Here is a 26,929-nt window from a genome sequence, read left to right on the forward strand (position 1 = left end):
TCCTCATGCAAACAGTCACAGTCGTCATCATGAGTCAGACTAGCAGTATCTGATATTGAACCGATGTTTAGTGCTTAAACATAAAACTGTAAACTGTGGAACTCCTTCCAGTTGTCTCCAAATGTGGCTCTCAGCAGGTTCTCATCATCCAGTTTTTTAGCGTCAGGTAATGCTCTCGGTTTATCGATTACGGGAGGTTCATGTACCTGACCCAGCCTTATGCCTCGTTTCAGAAGGGTTACGAATTGCTTTGAGGGGTCATCAAACCTGTACATCGGTTCCAACTTTACTGTAACGTGGTACTGACCACTTTTCTTGCTTTTCTTCAGAATCACCGTCTTCATTTCTTTAATCCCATCCAATTTCTTAAAATGCTTGGCGAGGATCGTGTAGTCCCTTATAACCCATTCTTTTCCTAGATGTTTTACAGTCCCCACAGACTGATAGATCTCTCGGTATTCCTCGGGAGTAACGATGTCAGAGCACTTACGAAGAAACTTTTCTACAACACCAAAAACCTTTTTCTGCAGGTAAAAGTGAATGTCCTCTGACAGGAAAGATGACAACAATCATGGAAATGTTAGTGAGTGCTTTGGTTTGTAGCCAGTAAACTAGAGCATGGATAATGTGCATGTTCTTGTTTTGGCCTCCACATACGTCTGCGAACAGCCTGATACAGGTGACCGATTTATCGAAATGTACCTCATCTAAAAACGAAGTAACGGCTGATGACACATCGTTGGGCCCACTTCCAGCCTCGGTCTCAGTCCATACATAAAATTTTGGATTCTGAATACTGACATAGCTAACGCACAGTGCGTAAAATGACATCTGGTGCGAATAGAACGCTTCGCCAATTGATAATTTAGAAAGCGGTTGTGCTTGTTGCAAATCAAAGCAGAAGGACATTGTGTCAGCAGGTCATTCCCTAATAAGTTTGTGAAAATCCTGTGAGTGAATTTTATCTGCTCCCATATCAGGTAGTAAACTGTTCTTTTTATCACTATCTTTTTCAGATTTAATCTGAAAGAGCATTCAAGCGCAGTATCTACAAGCATCCGTGGATGGTGTCCCAAACCCAATGTTGAACTGTGTACAGAAAATATTCTGGAAGAACTACTTTTTCACATTCAGGTCTGCGGAAACACTCTCCTACGGGTAAGTAGCCCTCCATGGTGATGGAAAGTGAACGGGCATGCAAGCAATACCACATTGTCAAGTACGATTATAAAAATAGCGGGAACAGCCAACAAAAGAGCGGGATAAATGCAGGCTGGGAAACATTATTGTGAACAGAATACGTTCTGAACCGTTCGCCGTGGTGCACATAATACGATTTGTTCCGAATCATGTTTTCCAGCACTGAATTCCTATGGGGAAAGAATACGAAATGACCCAATCTAAATCAACAGCGTTAAAGAGAATGTCCTAATTGGCGGGAAACCGCATCAAAACATATTCTGACCTCGACTGCATTTAATACGTTTTGAAACGATGCTCCTCACATGTTATATTATATATTAACGTAAGTAGTACAGTATTACCTTTTTTAATTGTACAAAAAAATATAAGAACTTAGGTTTTCGTGGCTCATTGTATTAACATAAAGAAATAAAGGAACTGGATTAAAGGCACTATATATATATATATATATTTAATAATAAAGCCAAGCTTTCAGCCAAATTGCATTGGCCTTCATCAGGGCATGTGAAGTTTTGCCTCCGACAGTGAACAAAGAAATTCTCTGAAGGAACGTGGAAGTCATGCCCGTACTATCCACGGCCTACCCCACTAACTGGACTCAAGGATCGTGGCGCTGTTCTGTGGTGGTTAGGAGGGAAGTTACTGATTCACCGCCCTCTGTCGACAGTTAGAGTGCGTCCCGCTGTGCCATGGTGGGGTTATGCATGTATTTCTGCAGTACAGGTCTCCATGTATTTGATAACTTGAAGCCGTCTTCCCTGTTGATGTTATTTGGGTGCAGCTCTATCTCTGTTTTACCAACTATTACCCACATTTTTACGTACTGCCTTAAAAACGGAACCTTTCCTTCACTATGGAAACTAGCTAATGTTATCCCTGTGCCTAAGAAACCTGACCCCTCCCTACCATCCAACTACAGACTAATTTCTATCTTACCAGCGATTTCCAAAGCACTTGAGCGTCTGGTTCATGAGCAGGTGTTGGAATACTTAAACAACCATTCTCTCCTAGACCCATTGCAATCTGGCTTCAAGAAGGGACACAGCACAGCAACTGCCCTGCTCAAAGTGACTGATGACATACGGCACGCAATGGACCAAAGACTGGTGACAATACTTACTCTCCTCGATTTCAGTAGCGCATTTGACACTATAAACATCCAGACTCTATTAAACAAGATGTAATCTTACTACTTTGATCAACGAACTATTAATTTGTTTTCATCGTATCTCAAAAATTGAGCGCAACGAATTATAACCCTTGATCAAACCTCTCACTGGCTAACCAGGAAGGAAGGCACACCGCAGGGTAGTGTTTTAGGCCCATTGCTCTTTATCTTTTACATAAACGACATTTCATCTAATTTAAAGAATTGTAGCTACCATCTTTATGCGGACGACTTACAAATTTACTGTCACTGTAAGACCTCTGATTTGCCTTATGCCATAACGGGTATCAACGCTGACCTTCAGCGACTTAATGCTTACTCCATAAAAAATTCCCTCCTTCTTAACCCCTCGAAGATACAAGCAATCATTATTGGCTCTCAAAAATTGTTGGCCACACTAAGATATGAAACTATTCCTCCAGTTATACTGAATGGTAGAGTTATTCCATTCAGCCAAACTGTGAGAAATCTTGCAGTGACAATGAACGAAACTTTAAATTGGTCTGAATATATTAAGAATGTGTGTAGAAAAATATTTTCGAGACTTCATTCGGTTAAAAGAAACAGCAATATTTTACCTTGTAATGTGAGAGTCAAACTCATACAAACGCTAGTGCTTCCCATCCTCGACTACTGTGACGTCATTCTGGTAGACGCAACAAAAGAGCAGACTTCGAAACTTCAGCAAGCGCTTAATTGTTGCCTTAGATTTATATACAGTCTGAGTTATGATACACATGTCACCCCATACTATCACACTATTTCATGGCTGAAACCTGACAAACGACGAAAGCATCACATACTGATACAGATATACAGACTGCTCTCTGAAGACAGACCACTATACATTTCATCCCAGCTTAAGTATTTGTCCTCCTTTCACAGCAGTAATACCCGCTCTGGCTCCTCCCTTTCTATTCCTGTTCACCGATCCTCTATGTACAACAATTCCTTTGTTGTGGCGGGTTCTAGACTTTGGAATTCCCTACCTGTCAGTGTCAGAAGTTCCACCTCATTACTTAAATTTAAGACTGCTTGCCGAGACTACTTGCTGAATGCAGCTGACTAACTTGTATGACTGGAAGATCAAATGAATGTGAGTTAGAAAAGTGTAATGTATTTTTGTGTAGATTATTATTTACTATATAATATTATGTACTCAAACTCTGCTCTCAATGATGTATCACTGCAGTGGTTAAGTGTAAGAGAGGGCCAAGAGCCCTAACTTCACCACCTACAAAGGCATAATAAATAAATAATTGTAGGCCATAATTCTTTGAAGAAACTTTTGTAACCAGTTCTATACATTCAACACAATTGCATGCATGCTGACAATGGTTATGTTTTTAATCAGCAGCGGACAGAACATATGAAGAACTAGCCAGTGTTTTTTTAACGTGTGCATTTTAATGTATCCTTATTTTATAATTTATATACATTGTCTTATGATTATGGCTATAAATGTCCCAATTGAATGAAACATGTTCCATTTTTCTCCTCCAAGGGCTTTGTTTCATATGAGGGATATTTTCCTCTGCAGATTCAATTTCATCATTGTTTACATCCTGGGCTGTAGTGACAGCATGATCTGCAATCATTTCATCAACATTGTGGGTTTCTGACATCATGTCAATTGATACAAAATCCCCTAAATTAACATCTACCAATTTTTTAATGACAGAGGTTCTTTTGAGTGTTAAATTCCTTTCATGGAAAGGAAAATATGAGTACCACTAAGGCATTAAGTACACCCCTTCCCAAATTGTGCTGGCCGGAGGGTTTTTTGGGTTGAGGGTGAAATTTCTTTTATACACTCAAGGTTCAATGACTGCACAGCAACTATTTATTTACCATCCTTACAAGTTTCACAATGTATACAGAATTTTTACTCAGGATTTGGGAGTGTTATAAGAAGGTAATATTATGCAGAATTATATATGAAATGTCCAAGGACAATATAAAAAGAGTGTAATGAATGAGGTGGCCTTAAAAATGGGAGTGCATTAATGAGATTTTCCTATAAATGTAGTATATGTTGGAGTGAAGGTCGGGGTTATATTATACTGAACTTTCCAAACTCAACATGACTATTTAATGACTATTCATCCAACATCACTAAAATTCAACTAAAGTGTGGATTTATATGCATCATGTAAACATTTCAGAGTATGGAACTAATTCTCCAGCAGATTATTTTGTATATTTCACAGCCACACAAGATCCCTCATCCTCAGCATGGTCCTAATTAATATTGAGCAAAATTACAGACTACATTCCTTATTCTTCATCAGCATTAAAATACACTAACTAGTAGCTCTGCTTGGTATTACTTGGTGGTCATATTGGTTGAAGTAAGTGTAGTAATTTTGAACCAGTCATAATGAAGAAGGTACTGTATATCCATTTGAGATAAGAGGTGGTTAGTTTGAGCATTTGTCTGTTAATACTTTTCTCAAAAATGACTATACCAAATAATACGAATACAAGAGTGATCTTTTCTAATGTTTTGTCTCATCACAGAACAATTTCTTACACAAGTAACAACGTCCCAGACTACCAAGTATCCATCAGGGATATTTTAGAATTTTAAATTTTGGTTTATATTCCAATGCTGAATTTATTAATACAAAGAACATTGTTTTTCATCTGACAATAATATAATATACAAATTTTGCAATTGAGCATTGCAGCACGCCATAAACTTTTATTTGCGACTCATGTTGATTGTATTTATTTAAAGTTTTTGATTTGCCATTGAATAGAATTGTGACTTCTTAACAAAGATAATCAATGCTCTTTTTTTAGAGGTTGTTCCTCACTGAATGGTACAAATCATATCTATTAAAGCATATAAATCCACCTTGTAATTACAGTGTTCAAGTGTTATGTATTATCACATCTTACATCTCATTAAAAAACACAGGTTGCAATGTATGACAGAACATTTTTTAAGCCAATAGTCAAACCACAGAAACATATTGTTATCACCGTAATGTTCCTAGACACAGTATCCATCTATGTTCACATTTAAATATACCACTGTTCTATGGGCCAGGAACAAAATCTAGCTGAAAAACAGTAGTTTTTGGAAGTTCATACAAACTGTATTTAGAATTCACTAACCCAGTGTCAACATGACTCTCAGTGAATATGGTGAACTTTATACTGAACTTTAATGAATGTAATATATTTTGAGGAAGAAATATGAGTATACTTTCAACAATAACATTTTGAAAGAAACCTGCTAGGGATGCTGTCTTTCCTACATGCCACATACCAGTAAATGAACTCAAAGTTCTAGCTACATTAACCACTTTTGGGTTTATAGTTTACTCAGAACTGTCTGTATATTAACAAAGGACCCAATTAGTTTTATCCTTGTGTTATACTCTTGTTTATTTTTACTGAGAATATCAGCAGCCTTTTTGACCTATAAAATAAAAGGTACTAACAGAACATAAATATAAATATTCTCAGAGGACATTAAAAAATATTTGCACTATTCTGTCTTTTCCTGGGCTCGTTGTATAGACTATGTCATGTTCTTTTGTGTACGGTGTCAGATATTGTGACTTTTTGGTCAATATATGTTACTTTTTACAAATGCAGCTCTGCAGGTGCTGTATTTTGTTATGGGAAGACAAGAGGTTTCAAGGGAAGTGTTGCATAATAAAAGCATTATATGAATGCGTAGAATGTTAACCAACACACATTTGATCTATTTCCCTTGGAAGCATAAATATGATTTTTATGTGTTGTACATATTGCCAACCATCCTGATGAAAACTTGTAGATACAATAAGGCTTCTATGACGAAGCAGCAGCCAGTGCAAGAATTTTGTTTTCAAGAAGGTCTAATCATCAATCAGATTAACTGTAAAGCAGTAGGCCCTCCATTGATGGTATGCAAGCCAAAGAACCTTTCATGATTAAGTTAGTCTGTTGAAATTACTGGAAACTGGCAGTTCTATTCTTGTGAATTATTTTTATAGATTACTAAGGAAAGTACAAGTTTGTATCTTCAGTTTTTTATGTAGTATATCATTTGTTTACCATTTAGAAGTTTCTTATGAACAAAGGGAAATTTTTTGAATCTGCCATCTTACATAGAAAAGCATCCCAGACACAAAATTGAAGATATATACTATTCTGGTTGATTAATAACTAGTACTCTTTAATTTCTTTAAATAGAAAGGTAGTGTAACAGCTGCTAAAGGCAGAGATATATGTTGAAGATGAGGACCATAACTATGATCAAACCTCTGACAGTAAGAAAGGCATTTAGGTACAGACACTTAAATTGGTCAACATCTGAAGCTCTCTTGCAGTTTGTTAAAAATTTCCATTTATAAAACCAAACCAAAACCAAACCTCATAGCGCAACAGCCCCGAAGGGCCATGGCCTACCAAGCGACCGCTGCTCAGCCCGATGTCCTGCAGATTATGAAGTGTCGTGTGGTCAGCATGATGAATCCTCTCAGCTGTTATTCTTGGCTTTCTAGACCGGGGCCGTTATCTCGCCATCAGATAGCTCCTCATAGGCCGAGTTGACCTCGAACCAGCCCTCAGATCGAGGTAAAAACCCTGGCCTGACCGGGAATCAAACCTGAGGCCTCCGGGTGAGAGGCAGGCACGCTACCCCTACACCACAGAGCCGGCAATTTTCATTTATAAGCCGTCTAAAACTCAGATACTGAACTTTAATGAATGTAATATATTTTGAGGAAGAAATAGGAGTACACTTTCAACAATCAAATTTTGAAAGAAACCTGCTACGGTTGCTGTCTTTCCTACATGCCGCATGCCGGTAAATGAGAGAACAGTCACCATTGCCTGTAGGAAACCCATGTACCTTGATGATTGGATAATCAGATTGAAAAAGCAATAAAACTTACCCTATTACAGTGATGCCGCGTGCACACAGAGCGTGCATCGCATAGCGTGTTGCGTGCAACATGAAGTGCTATACATAGCGCAAGTCGAGCTTCCTGTTCACACCAAATTTTCTATGCCATGCAGTCAGTTTCATTTGGTGCGAGGCATTTTAGGGTGGTCACACACTAAAATATGCCATTAAGTTCGCTAGAAAAATTTTGTTGATGGATTATAGTTAATTAAAATTGAAAATTAGAAAGAAGAATCATAAATGGATTCATGAATTTATTGAAGAACTAAATACTTTCGGGGAATTCTACTATTTGTACAGGGACAAGACTTCATACTGATAAATTTTATGATTACTTAAGAATGACAAAAAATACCTTTGTCATGCTCTTGGGGATGTTGGAAAAAGCATCTTGGAGGACCTGGTACTAACTACAGACAGAAGATATCACCTGAACAGCAGCTAATTTTAACAGTGTGGTACATAAAATAATAATAATAGAAAGTGGAGTCACAGCATAAATTTTTTTAAACAGATTATATTTTTATTGTTATTATTGAAGGTGATACAAAATATACAGAAATAATCCACAGCACTTAACATTTTACTTAAGCAAATAGCAAAGTAGCACAGAAAAAATAAAGCTTTAAGGCAAAGAATCTTGATGAATAAATAATGAGAATGTGGGCTGATTAGCTGCTTCAGGTGATACCATAAAATTCATTTCAACTGAAGTATTCTGTCTTTCATTATCTTCACTCTCACTGACAACTAGTTCATGTATCTTAAGTCTCAAACGACGTTTTCGCCATAGAGGCAGTGTACTGATGTCCGGCAACAAACTCTTAAGGAAGAGCAAATCAGCATCTTCTTCCCGTTCTGCTTCTTTCAATAACAAATCCAATTTTATTTTTTCAACAGCCAATATTTTATCTTCTTGTGTTTTCTTTTTTTTTTTTTTTAACACGTGATGACGAAGAGTTGTTTTGTGGCATGGACTCTTCACTTTGTGGTAATGGTGACTGTATTATTTCATGTTCAGTGGAATCTTTAGGTATTCTTTCCTGGCTTTTGTCAGGTTTAAATCCTTCTTGTAGACTTTATTTGACTTTGTCAGAAGTTGAAACATCTTTAATGAAGAGCATTGCGTCATAATATTGCCACAATGACCCCTTCGGTGCATCATCGGCTCCTGCTCCAGATCTCGAATGATTCAGTTTCTTGCACTCACGTTGGAAGTAATCTCTTAAGATATTCCATTTGGCTTTCACAGTTTTAACTGAAATGTAAACAAAGAATAGACTTGAATGAGAAAATAAGTGGTTTGTACTGACTTTTCAAATTATACAATATTTATGAAAGAATGTGACTTACAGATTTAACTAACTTTCTTATTTATTACAAAGATTCTACACAACTATTTATAATTTGCTATTTCTTTCAGATATCTTGCCACTGGAGAGTAATTTCATTCCTTGGCACTTCTCTTTTGCCACAAACCTACTACGCTGGCGTAGCAGGGGGAGAGGTGATACTCCCACGTGGCGCGTCCCAAGTGGCGGATAGGGGGGTCCTAACCGACTTGCCGGCGTACTTGAGGGAAATAAAATACCTCTCGCGGACCAAACACACTACCTCCTGCGGGTGGGGGACGCACATTTAGAATACACCCACGGTATCCCCTGCCTGTCGTAAGAGGCGACTACAAGGGGCGACCAAGGGATGACTGAATTAGAACCATGAAACTACTCTTGATTCGTACCATCATACGGGGAACACCATGGGTTGCATGTACTTGCGAGTAGTATCACTAAATTGGTACGAAATAGGTTTGTGATTAGTTGCAGTAAAAAGCCTGGCCTGGTGGATTTCAGTACCCGTGCGTTGTACCCATGTGGGCAACACCGCGGGTCTGGGCGTAGCCTGTGAGTTGTACCGCTATATGAGCGGCACCGTGGGTCAGCATTGCCTGTGATTGGTACCCACTATGTGAGGAACACCACGGGAATACCGGGCCCCGTGACTAGTACACCTAGGTGAGGAACCTTACTGGTTTGCATTGGCTATGAGTGGCGCCATTGTGTGAGAAACACCATAGGTCTGCGTTCCCTGTACGAATTGCAATACTTGTGAGTAGTACCATCTTGTGTGGACCACCGTGAGTCTTCGCTACTTTTGATCAGTACCCCAAAATGACAAATACCATGGTTCTACTTTACTCGCGGCATGTACCATTCTGTGGGGCCTTAGACATGAATTTAGCACCCCTTCAGACATCAAGCATCATTGTGCTTTATAAATGGTCCCTTGGTCAATAATACTCTAATTCACTACCTTCTTTTTTAGTCTGATCCACTGTTTTTTTTTTTTTTTTTTTGTGGGGTTCATGTCCATCCATTCTTCATGACATTTCTTATTTTATTTTAGTCAGTGGATGAATTTGAATTTTTTGTTATTTCATTTCGTACCATTAGGGGCCGATGACCTTGATGTTAGGCCCCTTTAAACAACAAGCATCATCATCACACTTCTCTTTTGATTGGGCATGTCAACAATTTCTTAAATTATTAAACGGACTTGTGTAGTAATATGGAATGTTTTACAGGTGACATACCTTCCAACCCCTACAACTGAAATGTGATGACAAGTAGTAGAAAAGTATTGGAAAAAATGGAATTTTTCAAATTGTCTAGGAGCGTTGGACAGCAAACACAATGATATTAAGTGTCCAGCACAGGAACTCCCACAGACTCAGGATATCGCTCCTTTTGTCATTATTGGTGATGAAGCATACCCTGTTTTGCAGTACTTGATGAGGCCATACCCCAAAAGAATTTTAGACAATTGGAAACGTATTTATAATTATCAACTTTCAAGGGCAAGAAGAAGTGTAGAATGTGCCTTTGGTATTATGTGTAGTAAGTGTCGGGTTTTACTGAAAGCAAACTGATGTTTCCAATGCAAGTAATACTGTGAAAGCTATTTGTATCCTTCACAATTTCGTTTTAGTCGACGAACTTTTCCAGACGGAAAATGATGAGTACTGATTGCTCAGCTTGGTAATTCATTATGGACTAACACACCAACCCAGTGTCGTTTCTCGGACAGAGCTAAAAACATCCGTGGTACTTTCTGCGATTTCTTTAATGGCACTGGATCTGTAACATGGCAGAATAATTACATTTAGCATATACATTTTACTACCGTAACGAAAGTGGAATAAATTTATGACAAATATAATCTTTCATAAATACAAATATTTACTTCCAAGCCCACTGCTAGCCTGCAGAGCAGTATAATTCTTCATGTTACCACCTTCCGTTGGTAAAAGTATAAACTGATATAACAGAGCCTGCGACATTCTATGCACTGTTGTCACAAAGTTTCCCATCCTGTCACAATGTTAATCCCAGTTTATAGTGTCAGAATAGAAGTAATATCATTGTATATGTTTACAGTAGGAATGCAATAAAACTTACCATCTTTGCTAAATGTTGTAGATAATTCAGTCCACTTCTTTTGCAAAACAGTTACCTTTTTATAGTTTTTGTGTCTTGGGTTCCATATTTTTTCTCTTTGAAACACTGCATGAATAATTTCTTCTTCCATAGCTTCAGGAAAAGTGACGTAATGCTAAGCAATTAACCAACACTGCTTATTACCTGGCGCTTCGCTTAGCTGGAAGGTAGGTGTACTGCGCAATAGAGCACGCATGGTGTGAACCCCTGGCTTAGGAATAAAGCACTCGTGCTTAGCGTGGCGCTTAACGTTGAGCAACATGCGACACTATGCAAAGCACGCTCGATGTGCACGTGGCCTTAGTGAAGGAAATGCTCTGTAGCATTGGAGCATGTGATGATATTCCAGTTCACTCTCGGCAATTCGTCATGACTCTTCAAATTAAAAATAATTTTGTGTGGCTATTTCTAGTGGAGTGCAGCCCTTGTAAGGCAGACCCTCCAATGAGGGTAGGCGGTATCTGCCACGTGTAAGTAACTGCGTGTTATTGTGGTGGAGGATAGTGTTATGTGTGGTGTGTGAGTTGCAGGGATGTTGGGGACAGCACAGACACCCAGCCCTGAGCCACTGGAATTAACCAATGAAGGTTAAAATCCCCAACCTGGCCAGGAATCAAACCCAGGACCCTGTGAACCGAAGGCCAGTGCGCTGACCATTCAGCCAATGAGTCTGACAAAATGTTGGTGCGAATTGCATTTTTCAGTTCTCCTATGGGACACTGTTGACACGCTTTCTTTCAAACTACCCCATAAATATAATTCACTAATGTATTAAATCGAGAGAGTGAGCTGGCCATAAACCTGCACTAATTATTCTGCCCCCAAAAACATCTGACACTGCATTCTTTGAATTACAAGGTGAAATATCTGAGCTGCCTTTGTTGTTCAGTCAGTTGAGGAAAAACTTGCTCAGTATTAATTTTGTTTTGCAAGTTGCTTTATGTTACACCGACACAGACAGGTCTTATGGCGACGATGGGACAGGAAGAAGTTAGAAGTGGGAAGGAAGTGGTTGTGGCCTTAAATAAGGTACAGCCTCAGCATTTGCCTGGTGTGAAAATGGGAAACCACGGAAACCATCCTCAGGGCTTCCGATAGTGGGGTTCGAACCCACTATCTCCTGAGTACTGGATACTGGCCACAATTAAGCGACTGCAGCTATCAAACTCGGTAGTATTAATTCAATGTATTGGTCAGAATTAATGGTGTCGTTAAAAACAATTGGCCCTACAATTATTTCAGCAATAATATCGCACCAAACTCCTATTTCAAGGTCACGAAGTGGAGTTTCATGAATTATTACTGGATTCTCAGGGACCAGTACCGTTACAAGATATTAGAATCATTCCGTGACGGTTTTCACTTTACAAAGGTGAAAAAATGAGTGTATCCTCCTAATTCAATACATCATATATTCCATCATTAGACGGAGTAAACAAATTCAAACATGTTTTGGCTTGTTTGGGCCATCTTCAGTGAAAAATGAGGGGGAGGTGTTGAAATAATTTATATAATACAAGTTAAAAAATGCCCAAAAAACATAATGAAGGAACAAATGAAAAAACAAAAGACAGCCTAGACGGAAACAAAATTAGCACAATATACAATATTTACATCATTATGTGGAGCAAAAGACAGCTCACTGCAACAAAATTCAGTGAAACAGGTGTTGATACAAAACAATAATTGAAACTGAAAACTGTGTTAACGTAAGAAGAAAAGAAATGAAAACAAATGATACAGATGGAAATGAACAATAAGTGCACATAGTGAGACTGCGGACCTTTCATTTCTTTTCTTCTTAGGTTAACACAGTTTTCAGTTTCAATTATTCTTTTGTATCAACACCTGTTTCACTGAATTTTGTCGCAGTGAGTTGTCTTTTGCTCCACATAATGATGTAAATATTGTATATTGTGCTCATTTTGTTTCCGTCTAGGCTCTCTTTTGTTCCTTCATTATGTTTTTTTGGCATTTTTAACTTGTATTATGTAAATTATTTCAACCCCACCTCCTCATTTTTCACTGAAGATGGCTGAAACGAACCGAAACATGTTTGAATTCGTTTACTCCGTCTAATGATGGAATATATGATGTATTGAATTAGGAGGATACACTCATTTTTTCACCTTTGTAAAGTGACCAGTACTGGTTATTTTGTGAATTTATGCATCCGTGCAAATAAAACCATGCCTCATTAGAAATCAGCACTAATTCATGATTCAATTCATCACTGTTGACAGACTGAAGAAAGCAATTGAAATAATGTTTTCTTGTGACTGGATCTCTTGGGCTTAAACTTTTGACTTCTGTGACTTTGTAAGGCTTAAATTTCTGGTTTCTTGCTGCCTGCTGGGCAGAAGAATATGAAACCTCACTTAGCTCAACCAATTTCCTTTGAAATTTTTGGAGGTATTGCTCAAGTCTTTCACAAATATCCAGAATGTTTTTGTCAGTTAAGACAGTCGCTTGCTTAACTTGCTTGCCGAACCCACAGTTTTGAATTTATTCACAATTTTCTTAATTCTGTAATGCGTTGCATTAATGCTCCAGGAAATTGTCAGTGGAATTCTTTTCTCACTCTCCCAGCAGATTCAAGCTTTAAAAATCTACAGCACATGAAAATACGATGTTCAACACTTCATTCAGAATTCATGAAATGCATTAAACTGATCAACTACTGCTGTATAAGAAACAGTTATGCTGTACAAAACTTACTGCAGACTAGCTGAGATCATGGTATCACTAGGTGAGCTATATGGGTCAGGGAGCTATTGCATTGTCCACTCGCCCAGACATGGCACAGGGGATGGCTGGCAACTCGACTGAGACCTGCACTGTACATTCATTATTTCATTATTTCTCAGTAAATTTGTTTCCTGGTTCATAGTGCACTAAAGTAATCCACAATTTAATTAATGAACAGTTTCCAAACATATTTATATGTTGATATTTAAATATTCTGCTTAAGACTGATATTGTAATGAATTAATGGGCTGTTATGTAACATTGATAACATTTTAATATTCCACTGATGTGACCCATTTTATAATAATGACAGTAATTTCTGCAACATTGTTAACATTTAAATATTTCAATATTATAATATTGACAGTAATTTCTGTAACATTGATAACATTTTAATATTCCACTGATGAGACACATTTTATAATTGGTGGTCTCTTCTGTAACATTATTAACATTTGAATATTCCACTGACAAGACCCATATTGTAATTGGTCTACTCTGTAACATTGTTAACATTTAATGTTCTACTTACAAGACCTACGTCATTATCAGTGAATAGTTCTGTAACATTGATCTGTATTTAAATATTTACATATACTGCTGATGAGACCCATAGAGAGTTGCATAACATTGTACCCATATGTTAGCATTTAAATATTTCAAAGTTGAGAACCACATTATAATCAATGAATAGTTCTGTAATATTGCAGGTATATGTTAACTTTAAGTTCTTTACATGGTAGTTTACATGTCATTTATAAATGCATTTACATACATGGAAGTGCTTCAGATACAATAAACACATAATAGAATACACTGGACTGATTTGCAGAATAATTTGGTGAAGAACTGACACATGATGGAACTAACATACAGAAATGAATAGCAGGTTACAACTAGAAATTTCCTCTCATCCATAATTTAATATAAACAATATACAGCTTTAACAACTCCTTACTTTAAAAAAAAACATGGATTCTAAAATTTCCAAACATAGAGAAATAATTAAGTCTGAGGAACTCTCATACATCCAGTAATGATAAGTATACAGTATTTTGATATTCATGGTTATAAAAGGAATGTCAGAACAGATATTTTGATAACCAAGGATTACACATATGACATAATATGAATTTCTTCACTGTAAGCCCGTGCCCTATATAAAATGTAGCCTTCATTCTGCATTCTCAGATGGATCTTCTCATCATAGCACTACTAACACAAATACAGTCCTCCAGTGTAAGAGCCACATCCCTTCTACCAGGATTTTTCTTCCCTTTGCTGTTGAACAGTGTCTTCTATGCATAAATTTTACCTCAGTAAAATATATTCTGGCCCATTTTCTGACATATCCTCACACCATGGTTCATCCTTTAAGCTTTCAGCTCAATTGGTGGAAGGATGTTCAAGCAGGAAGCAAGTCAAAGTCATCACTTACATGCACCATTGGTACATGGGAGTCATCAATCACAGGCTTTGCTTTAAATTCACAGATACCCAGCTCCTTCATTTTCCACTCCCAATCCATACCTTGTACAGCATGCAGGGACTCAGCTTCAATATGATGACGAACTAACATTGCCTCCTGAAACAGAAAAGACAAAAGAAATTAATATAAACTTTGCAGAGTGTGTAGAGAAAAGAAATCAAAATCGTATTAAGATGCAGCAGCAGCACCACCACCCAAATGCCATCCTGTGAGAAGTTTGATATAACTTTCCAAATGTTCTCCTATAGCTCTTCTGATGTGCGAGGGTTGTTGGTGTACACTTTTCTGTTCAACATCCTCAAGAACAAGACTTTAAACTGGGGCCCCTAGCAGTCCATATTATCCTCAAAAAGTCCCTCTTCACTACCCCAGACCAATCAGCAGTAATTTTGACTTTGGGTTTACTTTATCCCAGTGAACACACCATTGCCGATTTTAAGAAGAAAGATCTAATGACGAGTTTGCCCCCCTCTGCACCTACCTACCTTTCCTATTATCTTACTTCAACTGCGATATCTGCAAAGCAGTCTGCAGAAATCATTACTGTGAAGAAAGTGTGTGATGATGAACAAATCTGAATAAAGTTTGTACTGCAGTAATGGCCTATTTCAAATACTTCACGTATTAATGACAACTTCACCAAAACTGCAATGACCTAACACACAACAAAATAGAGTAGAATTACATTAGTCTGGCATCCAGCAGTCCGGAACGCCCGATGGTCCGGCATCATTCCAGGAATTTTTAATGATTTTTTTAAACGTTTGTGACAGTTAAAGCACACGGCACAGTTTAAAACCACCTGGAAGTGTTCACTACGCATCTGATATTGTTAGACACAATCGGCATTGTTGGCTGTCACCACACACAGATTCAGTTCATTGTTTTGATGTGAGCATTTTCGCTACAGTATTTTTTCTTACGATCTAGGATCCATATTACAGTAGTGCAGTAGTGTAGTGAACATGCATATTACAGTGCCCTGTGGAAGTTTTCTTGGTATTTAAGCAGTGACAATGTTCTTGAAACCGAAACCTTCTTCAAGTTCCAAATCAGGAGAGAAATGTAAGCACGTAACTCTGACCATCAACCAGAACCTGGAAATCATCAAATGCCTGGAGAAAGGTGAGAATAGAAATATGTTGTTGAATAAATTTAATATTGGCTCGTCAACCATTTACGACATTAAAAAAAACATAAAGATGAACTAATGAAATTTGCTTCTCAATCGGTAACAACTGAAAAAATTGGCTTCCAGACAAACATAAAACAAAAAAAACTGGAACAATTAGATAGTTTATTGTACAAATAGTTCAGTGCTGTACACTCCAAAGGAAAGCCAGTATTGGGGCCAATGGTTTTTGAAAAAGCAAAGAAATTTGGACAAGACTTAAGTGTTGCAGAAAGTGAATGCAATTTTTCTGATGGTTGGCTCAGAAACTTTAAGTTTCATCATGGAATTCGAAGACTTGATGTAACCGGAGAGACACTTTCAGCAAACCAAGATTCAGCAGAAAAATACAAAGATGAGTTTGAAGAAATAATCGCAGTTAATAATCTAACAGCTGATCAGATTTACAATGCTGATGAAACAGGCCTACTATGGCAGTGCTTACCAACATCTACTCTAGCTGTGGGAGGTGAAAAGGCAGCTAAAGGGTTAAAAAACAAAAACAAAGACAGATTGACCGTTTTGCTTGGTGCTAATGCATCTGGAAACCACCGAATAACTCCTTTTGTAACTGGTAAATCTAGAAAACCTCGGTCATTTAAAAATGTTGCGAACTTGCCTGTTCATTATGACGCATGGCTAGTGCATACTATGGAGGCCACTACGTAGGCTATTTGGAGCCACCGGCAGTGCCAAGGCACTATAAGAGACTGTCTCATTACCAAAAATTGATGCCTGCTTGGCCATCAGATGATATAGATGTTGATTCCCATAGGGAACCTGAAATATTTGTCCTGAATGAGTAAATTTATAATACCAATATAAATGGTCCATTATTAGACATTATAAATTTTCCAGCTAACTCACGGTATGGCTCCACGGTATGCAGTAGCCATGCGTCTTGGTGGGTTTGCTATGTACCAACTGATGAGCCCAATTTATCACACGGGGGCAAAACACTGGCAACCAGGAATGAGTTAGCTGGAAAATTTGTAATGTCCAATAATGGACCATTTATATTGGTATTATAAATTTACTCATTTGGGACAAATATTTCAGGTTCCCTATGGGAATCAACATCTATATCATCTGAAGAAGAACTTGTGGAGTGGATTCAAATGGATAACAATGAACCTACCGAGCAGGAGCTAACCGATGAGGACATTATCCAAAGTGTATTAAACCCTCAACCTATACACAATCTTGAAGAGAGTGACTCAGATGAGGAAACCGAAGAAAAAGAGAGAATCAGATGGGCAAAATCTGCAGAATCCCTAAATAAATTCATCACTTTTGCTGAGTGTAATACTAATTATAATGCCACTTAACTTATTGATTTACATATCATCAGAAATAACTTTTATGCCATGCGACAATGATCTCGAAAACAAAAAGATATACAAGATTGTTTTAAGTCACACTAAAATATTGAACAGTACATATATGTAAAACTGAATGTGTTGAATGAAAATTTAGTGCTGCCCTAATTTTGAGCTAAATGATTCTGCTGATCAACATTTTACTGCAAAATGCAATGTTACAGCTGTTTTTGCTGTACACCTTAACCTATATCATAGTAAGAGGTACCGCCCGATAGTCCGGTATTTTTGGTAATCCAGCACCGGGCCAGTCCCGAACATGCCAGACTATCCGACTTCTACTGTAGTTAATATTCCAATACTCATGCTTTCACAATTGTGTATGACTAATATACACAGTATGAATATTATTCCATAAATAATCATGCCATGTACCACAAAATGAAACTTACACTGCAAACATCAGTACGTTCCATTCACCATTCCCTCAAACCAGCCTACTTGGGGTTAGGCCACCGTTGACCTGATAGCTTCAAGTAGCTATAGTTTGTAAGGGGCTGCCTGGCTGAGACAGTAAAGATACGCTCGGTTCACCCAGAAGGACGGTGGATTCGACTCCCCGTTAGGAGGTTGAAAAATTTAAGGAACGAGGTTTCCACTTCTAGAGATGCTCATGGTCCCGAGTTTCATTCAACCTACAGAAAAAATGAGCGGGGTCAAAGGCGGCCGGGCGTAGAGCTAACTACTCTGTCCCAACATGTGCTGAGTTCAGGGAGCCTTTGTGGCCTGTACGGAGATCATTTTGCTTTGCTTTAAGCTATAGTTTGTATGTTAGGTACCATCCTGGCATTCCTCATGAAGAAAATGTGAAGCCAAGTAGAAATCCTGCTATGATCGCTGAGAGGAGAATTTTAACTCATTTCTCATCATAGTTGTCCTCGTGAGCCAGAAAATATAGAGAGAAATTCTGTGGATGGTGAGGTGTGAGGCATTTCATTTTTACTTTTCCTCAATGGGTCAGAAAGTGCTATTGTAGTGCCGTACCTATGCGGCATCCGTAAGCAGCGATAGTGTCCTGAATGCTATTACTCATTAACACTTCACCAACTTCCATATTGATATTGGTGCTTGTTGTTTAAAGGGGCCTAACATCTAGGTCATCGGCGCAACTTCCATATTCTCACTGCCATGAATGAGCCCTTTATTTTCCAAGTGGTGTAAGTCCAAAATTGTCAATTTTGAACTGACACCACAAATCAATTCTTTAGCCCTATCCACTCGAATTATTCGCAAGTCCTGATTTCTCCCAACTCGTATTTATTTCTGTCAGCATTCTTCATATTTTAAAACCTGGTATTAAGTACTGGTTGTATCAATATATACAGGAAGGAACTACAAAATTAATGTATGGTATTTACATGACACAAAATATTTTTCACTTTTTTAACGGTATATCTTGAGTGTGTGGAAGCATTCAAAGCAAATGCCTGGATGGAGCCCTGGTTGCTTCTCTCAGGTGTTACAGAAGTGGACTGTCTCTCGCCTCCCTCCTACAACTTTCCTGTCACTGCAAATCTTGCAATCCTTAGTTTTTCCTTCGGGATGGGGGTACAGCAGGTGCAGCTTGCCATTCAGCCTCACTTCTTCATCTGTTGAGGAAGGTCTTCCCCTTTTCCTGTTCTGTTTATTCTGCACATTTCCTACAAGTTGCCTTATCAAGTTTTTCCTGAACTTCAGATGGTTCATTCCATTGTTACCTTCTTTGACGAGTAAGAAGGCATTCACTATTGTGATCTCCAGCAGCCAGAAGAACATTTTTCTCCACCACTTCACTGACTTACGTGTGAATGGGTATGAGCTAGCATGGTGGTCAGAAAGATCAATGCCCCCCATGTTTTGATTATCTATCTATCTATATATATAAAATAACTTGTCCTGACTGACTGACTGACTGACTGACAGATTCATCATCGCAGAGCCAAAACTACTTTACGTAAAGAAATGAAATTTTGGGGATATATTCATATTAATATGTAGGTGCTCGCTAAGAGAGGATTTTTGGATATTCCTTCGCTAAGGGGGTGAAAAGAGGGGTGAAATTTTAAAATGAGTGTGTCTATATCTCGAAAGTTTAAAAGTTTACAGATGTAAAAATTGGTATTTAGAATCTTCTTTAAAAATAAGGAAACACGTATTTTTTTGTTTTCAGAAAATCCCAATAGGAGGGGTGAAAAGGGGTGAAAATGGGGAAAATGGGTTGAATGCCCTTAATCAGGATACCAGTACTTATATCTCAGAAACTGAAGATATTACAGACCTGAAAATTGGTATTTTTGATGTCTTTTAAAAATAAAGAAACACGTATTTTTTTGTTTTTGGAAAATATAATTAATGGGAGGGTGAAAAGGGGGTGAATTTTTAAAATGAGTGAATCTATATCTCCAAACTTTAAAAGTTTGCAGATGTAAAAATTGGTATTTAGAATCTTCATTAAACATAAAGAAACAAGTATTTTTTTGTTTTCCGAAAATCCCAATAGGAAGGGTGTAAAAGGGTGAATAATGGGTTGAATGCCTTTAATGAGGCTACTTATATTTCAGAACCTGAAGATATTACAGACCTGAAAATTGGTATTTGGGATCTACTTTAAATATAAAGAAACACGTATTTTTTCGGTTTTGGAAAATCCAAATATTGAGGGGTGAAAAGGGGGGGTGAATTTTTTAAAATGAATGTGTCTACATATTAAAAATTTAAAATTTACAGATGTAAAAATTGGTAGTTAGAGTCTCCTCTAAAATTAAAGGAACACGTATTTTTTTGTTTCCTGTAAATCCCAATAGGAGGGGTGTAAAAGGGTGAAAAATGGGTTGAATGCCTTTAATGAGGATACATATATCTCAGAAACGGAAGATATTACAGAACTGAAAATTTGTATATGGGATCTCCTTTAAAAATAAAGAAACACGTATTTTTTTTAGTTTTTGGAAAATCCTATTAATGGCGGTTAAACAGTAGTGACAAATTGGGGTGAATTTTTTGAAAGATTATCTTGGAAACATAAAATGTTACAGACGTAAAAAGTGGGTGTTTGGAATCTCCTGTAAATGTAAAGAAACATAGGTGATTTGTTTTTGGAAACTCCATTTAAGGGGAACCCAAAAAGGGTGAAATTTTAAAATGAGAATTTTTACAGTATATCTAAAAAACTTAACATGTTACAGAAGTGAAAAATGGTATTTTTGTCTCTATTAAACCTAAAGAAACGTGTATTTTCAATTTTCGGAAATACCACTTGGGTGGAGAGGGGTGAAAGTGACTGAACATGGTGTTGAATTCTTTTAATTAGGCTACTGATATCTTAAAAATGAAGATGTTACGGACGTGAAATTTGATATTTGCAATCTGCTTTAAAAGTAAAGAAACACGTATTCTCGAAAAATCCAATGAAGCGGGGGAGGGGGGTGAAAGAATTGAAAAATTAATTGAGTTTAATTGGATGAGAATATATACATCTAATAAAAACTAAAGTTGTTACAGACGTGAAAATTCGTATTTGGATCTTCTTTAAAAACGAAGAAAAACGCGTTTTGGGGGGCAACCATCTTGGGGGGGGGGGAGTGTAAAGGAGTTGAATTCCTTTCATGAGGACACATAAATCAAAAAGTGAAGAAGTTAGAGTCGTGATAATTGGTATTTAGAAGATCCTTCACTATTAAAGAAACAAGTAATTTTTGCGGGAAAATTCACTTAGGGGGGGAGAGTAGTTTGAAATGAAGTGACAAAAGTAAATTATATTTATGGGGATACTTATATCTCAAAACTGAAGGTAATAGACGTGAACATTGGTGTTTGGAATCTCCCTTAAACATAAGGAAACACGCGTTCTTTTAATTTGGCGGGGGGGGGGGGGGGGGTTGGCAGTAAAAACTAACGGCGGTGGGGTGTAAAAGGAGGTGAGACCAATTGATTTTACTGTTCTTAATGTACTTATAAGGATCCTCCGTTGCTCAGGCGGCAGCGCGCCGGCCTCTCACAGCTGGGTTCCGTTGTTCAAATCCCGGTCACTCCATGTGACATTCGTGCTGGACAAAACGGAGGCGGGACAGGTTTTTCTCCGGATACTCCGGTTTTCCCTGTCATCATTCATCCCAGCAACACATAATAATAATAATAATAATAATAATAATAATAGGAAGAAGAATAACATTGACAATAATAATAATAATAATAATAATAATAATAATAATAATAATAATAATAATAATAATAATAATAATGTTCCGGACCGTCGTAAAATGTGCGGACCGCGCTGGAAACAGCTCCTGGAGGGGTAATGACTAAGAATGCAGTCCGGCCGCGGGTTCAGTGCCGCCAAGGCACCCAATATGACACCACGCCGGATCTCCTGAAGGATTTTATCCAGATTAAAAATGATTATAGGAAAATACGGTCTTGCAAAGATTTACGGACCCAACTAACCGGGAAGAATACCTGAGCCTAGCCCGGGAAGTACGAAATCGATTGCTGGAAAGGAAGATTGAAAAATGGGAGGAAACGTGGCGTAATCTAATAGAAAACGAGTCAGATCGGGAATATTGGTGGATTCTCGCTGAAAACGTGTCAGATCGCGAATTTGGGCGGATTATATATCTAAAACAATAAGCATTCAATTACAAATTTCATTATAATACCGTAGCGAAGCACGGGTACCTTGCTAGTCTATATATATAAAGTAGCTTGTCCTGACTGACTGACTGACTGACTGACTGATTCATCATCGCCGAGCCAAAACTACTGGACATAAAGAAATGAAATTTTGGAGATATATGCATATTAAGATGTAGGTGCTCGCTAAGAGAGGATTTTTGGATATTCCGTCGCTAAGGGGGTGAAAAGGGGGGTGAAATTTTAAAATGAGTGTGTCTATATCTCAAAACTTTAAAAGTTTACAGATGTGAAAATTGGTATTTAGAATCTTCTTTAAAAATAAGGAAACACGTATTTTTTTGTTTTGAGACAATCCCAATAGGAGGGGCACAAAAGGGTGAAAAAGGGGTTGAATGCCTTTAATCGGGATACCGGTACTTATATCTCAGAAACTGAAGATATTACAGACATGAAAAGTGGTACTTTTGATCTCTTTTAAAAATAAAGAAACACGTATTTTTTTGTTTGGGGGAAATCCAATTAATGGGAGGGTGAAAAGGGGGTGAATTTTTAAAATGGGTGCATCTATATCTCAAAACTCTTAAAGTTATCAGATGTAAAAATTGGTACTTAGAATCTTCATTAAAAACAAAGAAACACGTATTTTTTTGTTTTCGGAAAATCCCAATAGGAGGGGTGAAAAGGGGTGAAAACGTGGTTGAATGACTTTCATGAGGATACTTATATCTCAGAAACTGAAGATATTACAGACCTGAAAATTGGTGTTTAGGATCTCCTTTAAAAATAAAGAAATACATATTTTTTGTTTTTGGAAAATCCAATTAATGGGGGGTGTGAAAAGGGGGTGAATTTTTAAAATGAGTCTATATATATCTCAAAACTTTTAAAGTTTAAAGATGTAAAAATTGGCATTTAGAATCTCATTTAAAAATAAAGAAACACGTATTTTTTTGTTTTCGGAAAATCCCAATTGGAAGGGTGGAAAAGGGTGAAAAAGCGGTTGAATGCCTTTAATGAGGCTACTTATATTTCAGAACCTGAAGATGTTACAGACCTGAAAATTGGTATTTGGGATTTACTTTAAAAATAAAGAAACAGGTATTTTTTTGATTTTGGAAAATCCAAATAATGGAGGGTGAAAAGGGGGGTGAATTTTTAAAATGAGTGTGTCTACATCTTAAAACTTTAAAAGTTTACAGATGTAAAAAAATGGTATTTAGAATCTTCTTTAAAAATACAAGAACACGTATTTTTTGCTTTCTTTAAATCCCAATAGGAAGTGTGTAAATGGGTGAATAATGGGATGAATGCCTTTAATGAGGATACATATATCTCAGAAACTGAAAATATTACGGAACTGAAAATTTGTATATGGGAGCTCCTTTAAAAATAAGGAAACACGTATTTTTTTGTTTTTGGAAAATCCAATTAATGGGGGTTAAACAGGAGTGACAAACTGGGGTGAATTTTTTGAAAGACTATATCTACAGAATATCTGAGAAACGTAAAATGTTATAGACGTAAAAAGTGGGTATTTGGAATCTCCTGTAAATGTAAAGAAAGATAGGTGATTTGTTTTCGGAAACTCCACGTAAGGGGAAATAAAAAGGGGTGAAATTTAAAAAAGCGAATTTCTACAGTATATCTCAAAAACTTAACATGTTACAGAAGTGAAAAATGGTATTTTTATCTCTATTAAAAATAAAGAAACGTGTATTTTCAGCTTTCGGTAATACCACTTGGGTGGAAGGGGGGGGGGGGTAAAAGTGACTGAAAATGGTGTTGAATTCTTTTAATTAGGCTACTGATATCTCAAAAATGAAGATATTACAGACGTGAAATCTGCTTTGGAATCTGCTTTAAAAGTAAAGAAACACGTATTCTCGGAAAATCCAATGAAGGGGGTGGGGGTGGGGGGTGAAAGAATTGAAAACTTAATTGAATTAATTGTATGAGAATACATACATCTAATAGAAACTAAAGTTGTTACGGACGTGAAAATTGGTATTTGAATCTCCTTAAACAAAGAAAAACGCGTTTGGGGGGCGGGAGTGAAAAGGAGTTGAATTTCTTTCATGAAGACACATAAATCAAAAAATTAAGAAGTTAGAGTCGTGATAATTACTATTTAGAAGATCCTTTACTATTAAGGAAACAAGTATATTTTGCCGGAAAATTCACTTACGGGGGGGGGGGAGGGGAGTGTGAAGGGAAGTGAAAATAAAGTGAATTATTTTTATGGGGATACTTATATCTCAAAACTGAATGTAACAGAAGTGAACATTGGTGTTTGGAATATCTTTTAAACATAAAGAAACACGTCTTCTATTTTTTTTTGGGGGGGGGGGGGGGTAAATAAACTTAACGGCGGTGGGGTGTAAAAGGAGGTGAGATCAATTGATTTTACTGTTCATAATGTACTTAAGGAGCCTCCGTTGCTCAGGCGGCAGCGCGCCGGCCTCTCGCAGCTGGGTTCCGTGGTTCAAATCCCGGTCACTCCATGTGACATTCGTGCTGGACAAAACGGAGGCGGGACAGGTTTTTCTCCGGATACTTCGATTTTCTCTCTCATCATTCATTCCAGCAACACTGTCCAATATTTCATTTCATTTGTCATTCAACGAGCATTGCCGCAGAGGTGTGCTTCGGCAGCCGGCACAATTCCTATTGTCGCTGCTAGATGGGGCTTTATTCATTCCATTCCTGACCCTGTCGAATGACTGGAAATAGGCTATATAGTTTCGATGTACTTATTCTGATCATAAACCGATCATTTTTAATCTTTCCTGGGCTGGTTTTCAACTGCCATCTTCTCCTTCGGAGAACGTTCTTAGATTACAGTAGATCCTCCTGGCATGTAAATAAAAATTTAAACACATTTGAAATAAACGATAGGAATGAGATGGACCGTCAAATTGTTCACCTCTATAATAAGGTCAACAATGCACGGAAGTATGTCATTGGTATCGCCAGAAATCCCGCACACTTGCCTACGCGCGACGATGGTGCTGGTCACATTGTAACAATGACACTGGCAGCAGATGTAATTTACGGCCAAGTAGCGATCTTGCAGCTTGCTGTGGGGTTCAGAACATCTTTTAATAATAATAATAATAATAATAATAATAATAATAATAATAGTAATGTTCTGGACCGTTGTCAAATGTGCGGACCCCCTGGAAAATGGTCCTGGACGGGTAATGACTAAGAATGCAGTCCGGCCGCGGGTTCAGTACCGCCAAGGCACCTAAGACGACACCACGCCGGATCTCCTGAAGGATTAGATCCATATTAAAAACGCTTATAGGAAAAGATGGCAAAGATTTAGGGACCCAACTGACGGGCTGGAATATCTGGACCTAGCCCGCGAAGTACGAAATCGATTGCTGGAAAGAAAGATTGAAAAATGTGAGGAAACATACCGTAATCTATTAGAAAACGAGTCAGATCGCGAATTTTGGCGGATTCTCGCAGAAAACGAGTCAGCCGCGAATTTCGGCGGATTATATATCTAAAACAATTAGCATTCAATTATAAATTTCAGTATAATACCGTAGCGAAGCACGGGTATCTTGCTAGTATATATATAAAATAACTTGTCCTGACTGACTGACTGATTCATCATCGCCGAGCCAAAACTGCTGGACATAAAGAAATGAAATTGTGTAGATACTTTCGTATTAAGATGTAGGTGCTCGCTAAGACAGGATTTTTGGATATTCCTTTGCTAAAGGGGTGAAAAGGGGGTTGAAATTTTAAAATGAGTGTATCTATATCTCAAAACTATGAAAGTTTACAGATGTAAAAATTGGTATTTAGAATCTCCTTTAAAAATAAGGAAATACATATTTTTTTGTTTTCCGAAAATCCCAATAGGAGGGGTGAAAAACGGTGAAAAGGGGGTTGAATGCCTTTAATCAGAATACCGGTAGTTATATCTCAGAAACTGAAGATATTACAGACCTGAAAATTGGTACTTTTGATCCCTTTTAAAAATAAAGAAACACGTATTTTTTTGTTTTTGGAAAATCCAATTAATGGCAGGGTGAAAGGGGGGTGAATTTTTAAAAACAGTGCATCTATATCTCAAAACTTATAAAGTTTACAGATGTAAAAGTAGGTATTTAGAATCTTCATTAAAAATAAGGAAACACGTATTTTTTGGTTTTCGGAAAATCCCAATAGGACGGGTGAAAAGGGGTGAAAAATGGATTGAATGCCTTTAATGAGGATACTTATATCTCAGAAACTAAAGATATTACAGACCTGAAAATTGGTACTTTTGATCTCTTTTAAAAATACAGAAAAACGTATTTTTTTGTTTCTGGAAAATCCAATTAATGGGGGGGGGGGGTGAAAAGAGGGTGAATTTTTAAAATGTGTATATCTATATCTCCAAACTTTTAAAGTTTATAGATGTAAAAATTGGTATTTAGAATCTCCTTAAAAAATAAAGAAACACATATTTTTTTTGTTTTCGGAAAATCTCAATAGGAGGGGTGAAAAAGGGGTTGAATACCTTTAATGAGGATACTTATATCTCAGAAACTGAAGATATTTCAGACCTGAAAATAGGTATTTGGGATCTCTTTAAAAATAAAGAAACATTTTTTTGCTTTTGGAAAATCCACATTGTGGGGGTGAAAAGGGGGTGGAATTTTAATATGACTGTATGTACATCTCAAAACTTTAAAAGTTTGCACATGTCAAAATTGATATTTAGAATCACCTTTAAAAATAAAGGAACACACATTTTT

At 37.3% G+C, this 26,929-nt stretch overlaps 1 protein-coding gene and 1 pseudogene across 4 annotated transcripts in view; both read right to left on the bottom strand.

The window, feature by feature from the left end:
- Positions 1–4,210: 4,210 nt before the first annotated feature.
- On the bottom strand, positions 4,211–11,214 carry LOC136862841 (uncharacterized; annotated as a pseudogene).
- Positions 11,215–13,773: 2,559 nt separating this feature from the next.
- LOC136864146 (homeotic protein female sterile) overlaps positions 13,774–26,929 on the bottom strand; it is an 83,117-nt gene continuing 69,961 nt past the window's right edge. For all 4 annotated transcript variants that reach the window (XM_067140783.2, XM_067140784.2, XM_067140782.2 and 1 more), the window contains one exon: positions 13,774–15,107. In XM_067140783.2, the coding sequence (XP_066996884.2) occupies positions 14,928–15,107 (180 nt within the window). In that variant the 3' untranslated portion in view covers positions 13,774–14,927. The remainder of the gene's footprint in view (positions 15,108–26,929) is intronic.

Source organism: Anabrus simplex, chromosome 2 (assembly GCF_040414725.1).
Source record: "Anabrus simplex isolate iqAnaSimp1 chromosome 2, ASM4041472v1, whole genome shotgun sequence".
NCBI classification, from domain to species: domain Eukaryota; kingdom Metazoa; phylum Arthropoda; class Insecta; order Orthoptera; family Tettigoniidae; genus Anabrus; species Anabrus simplex.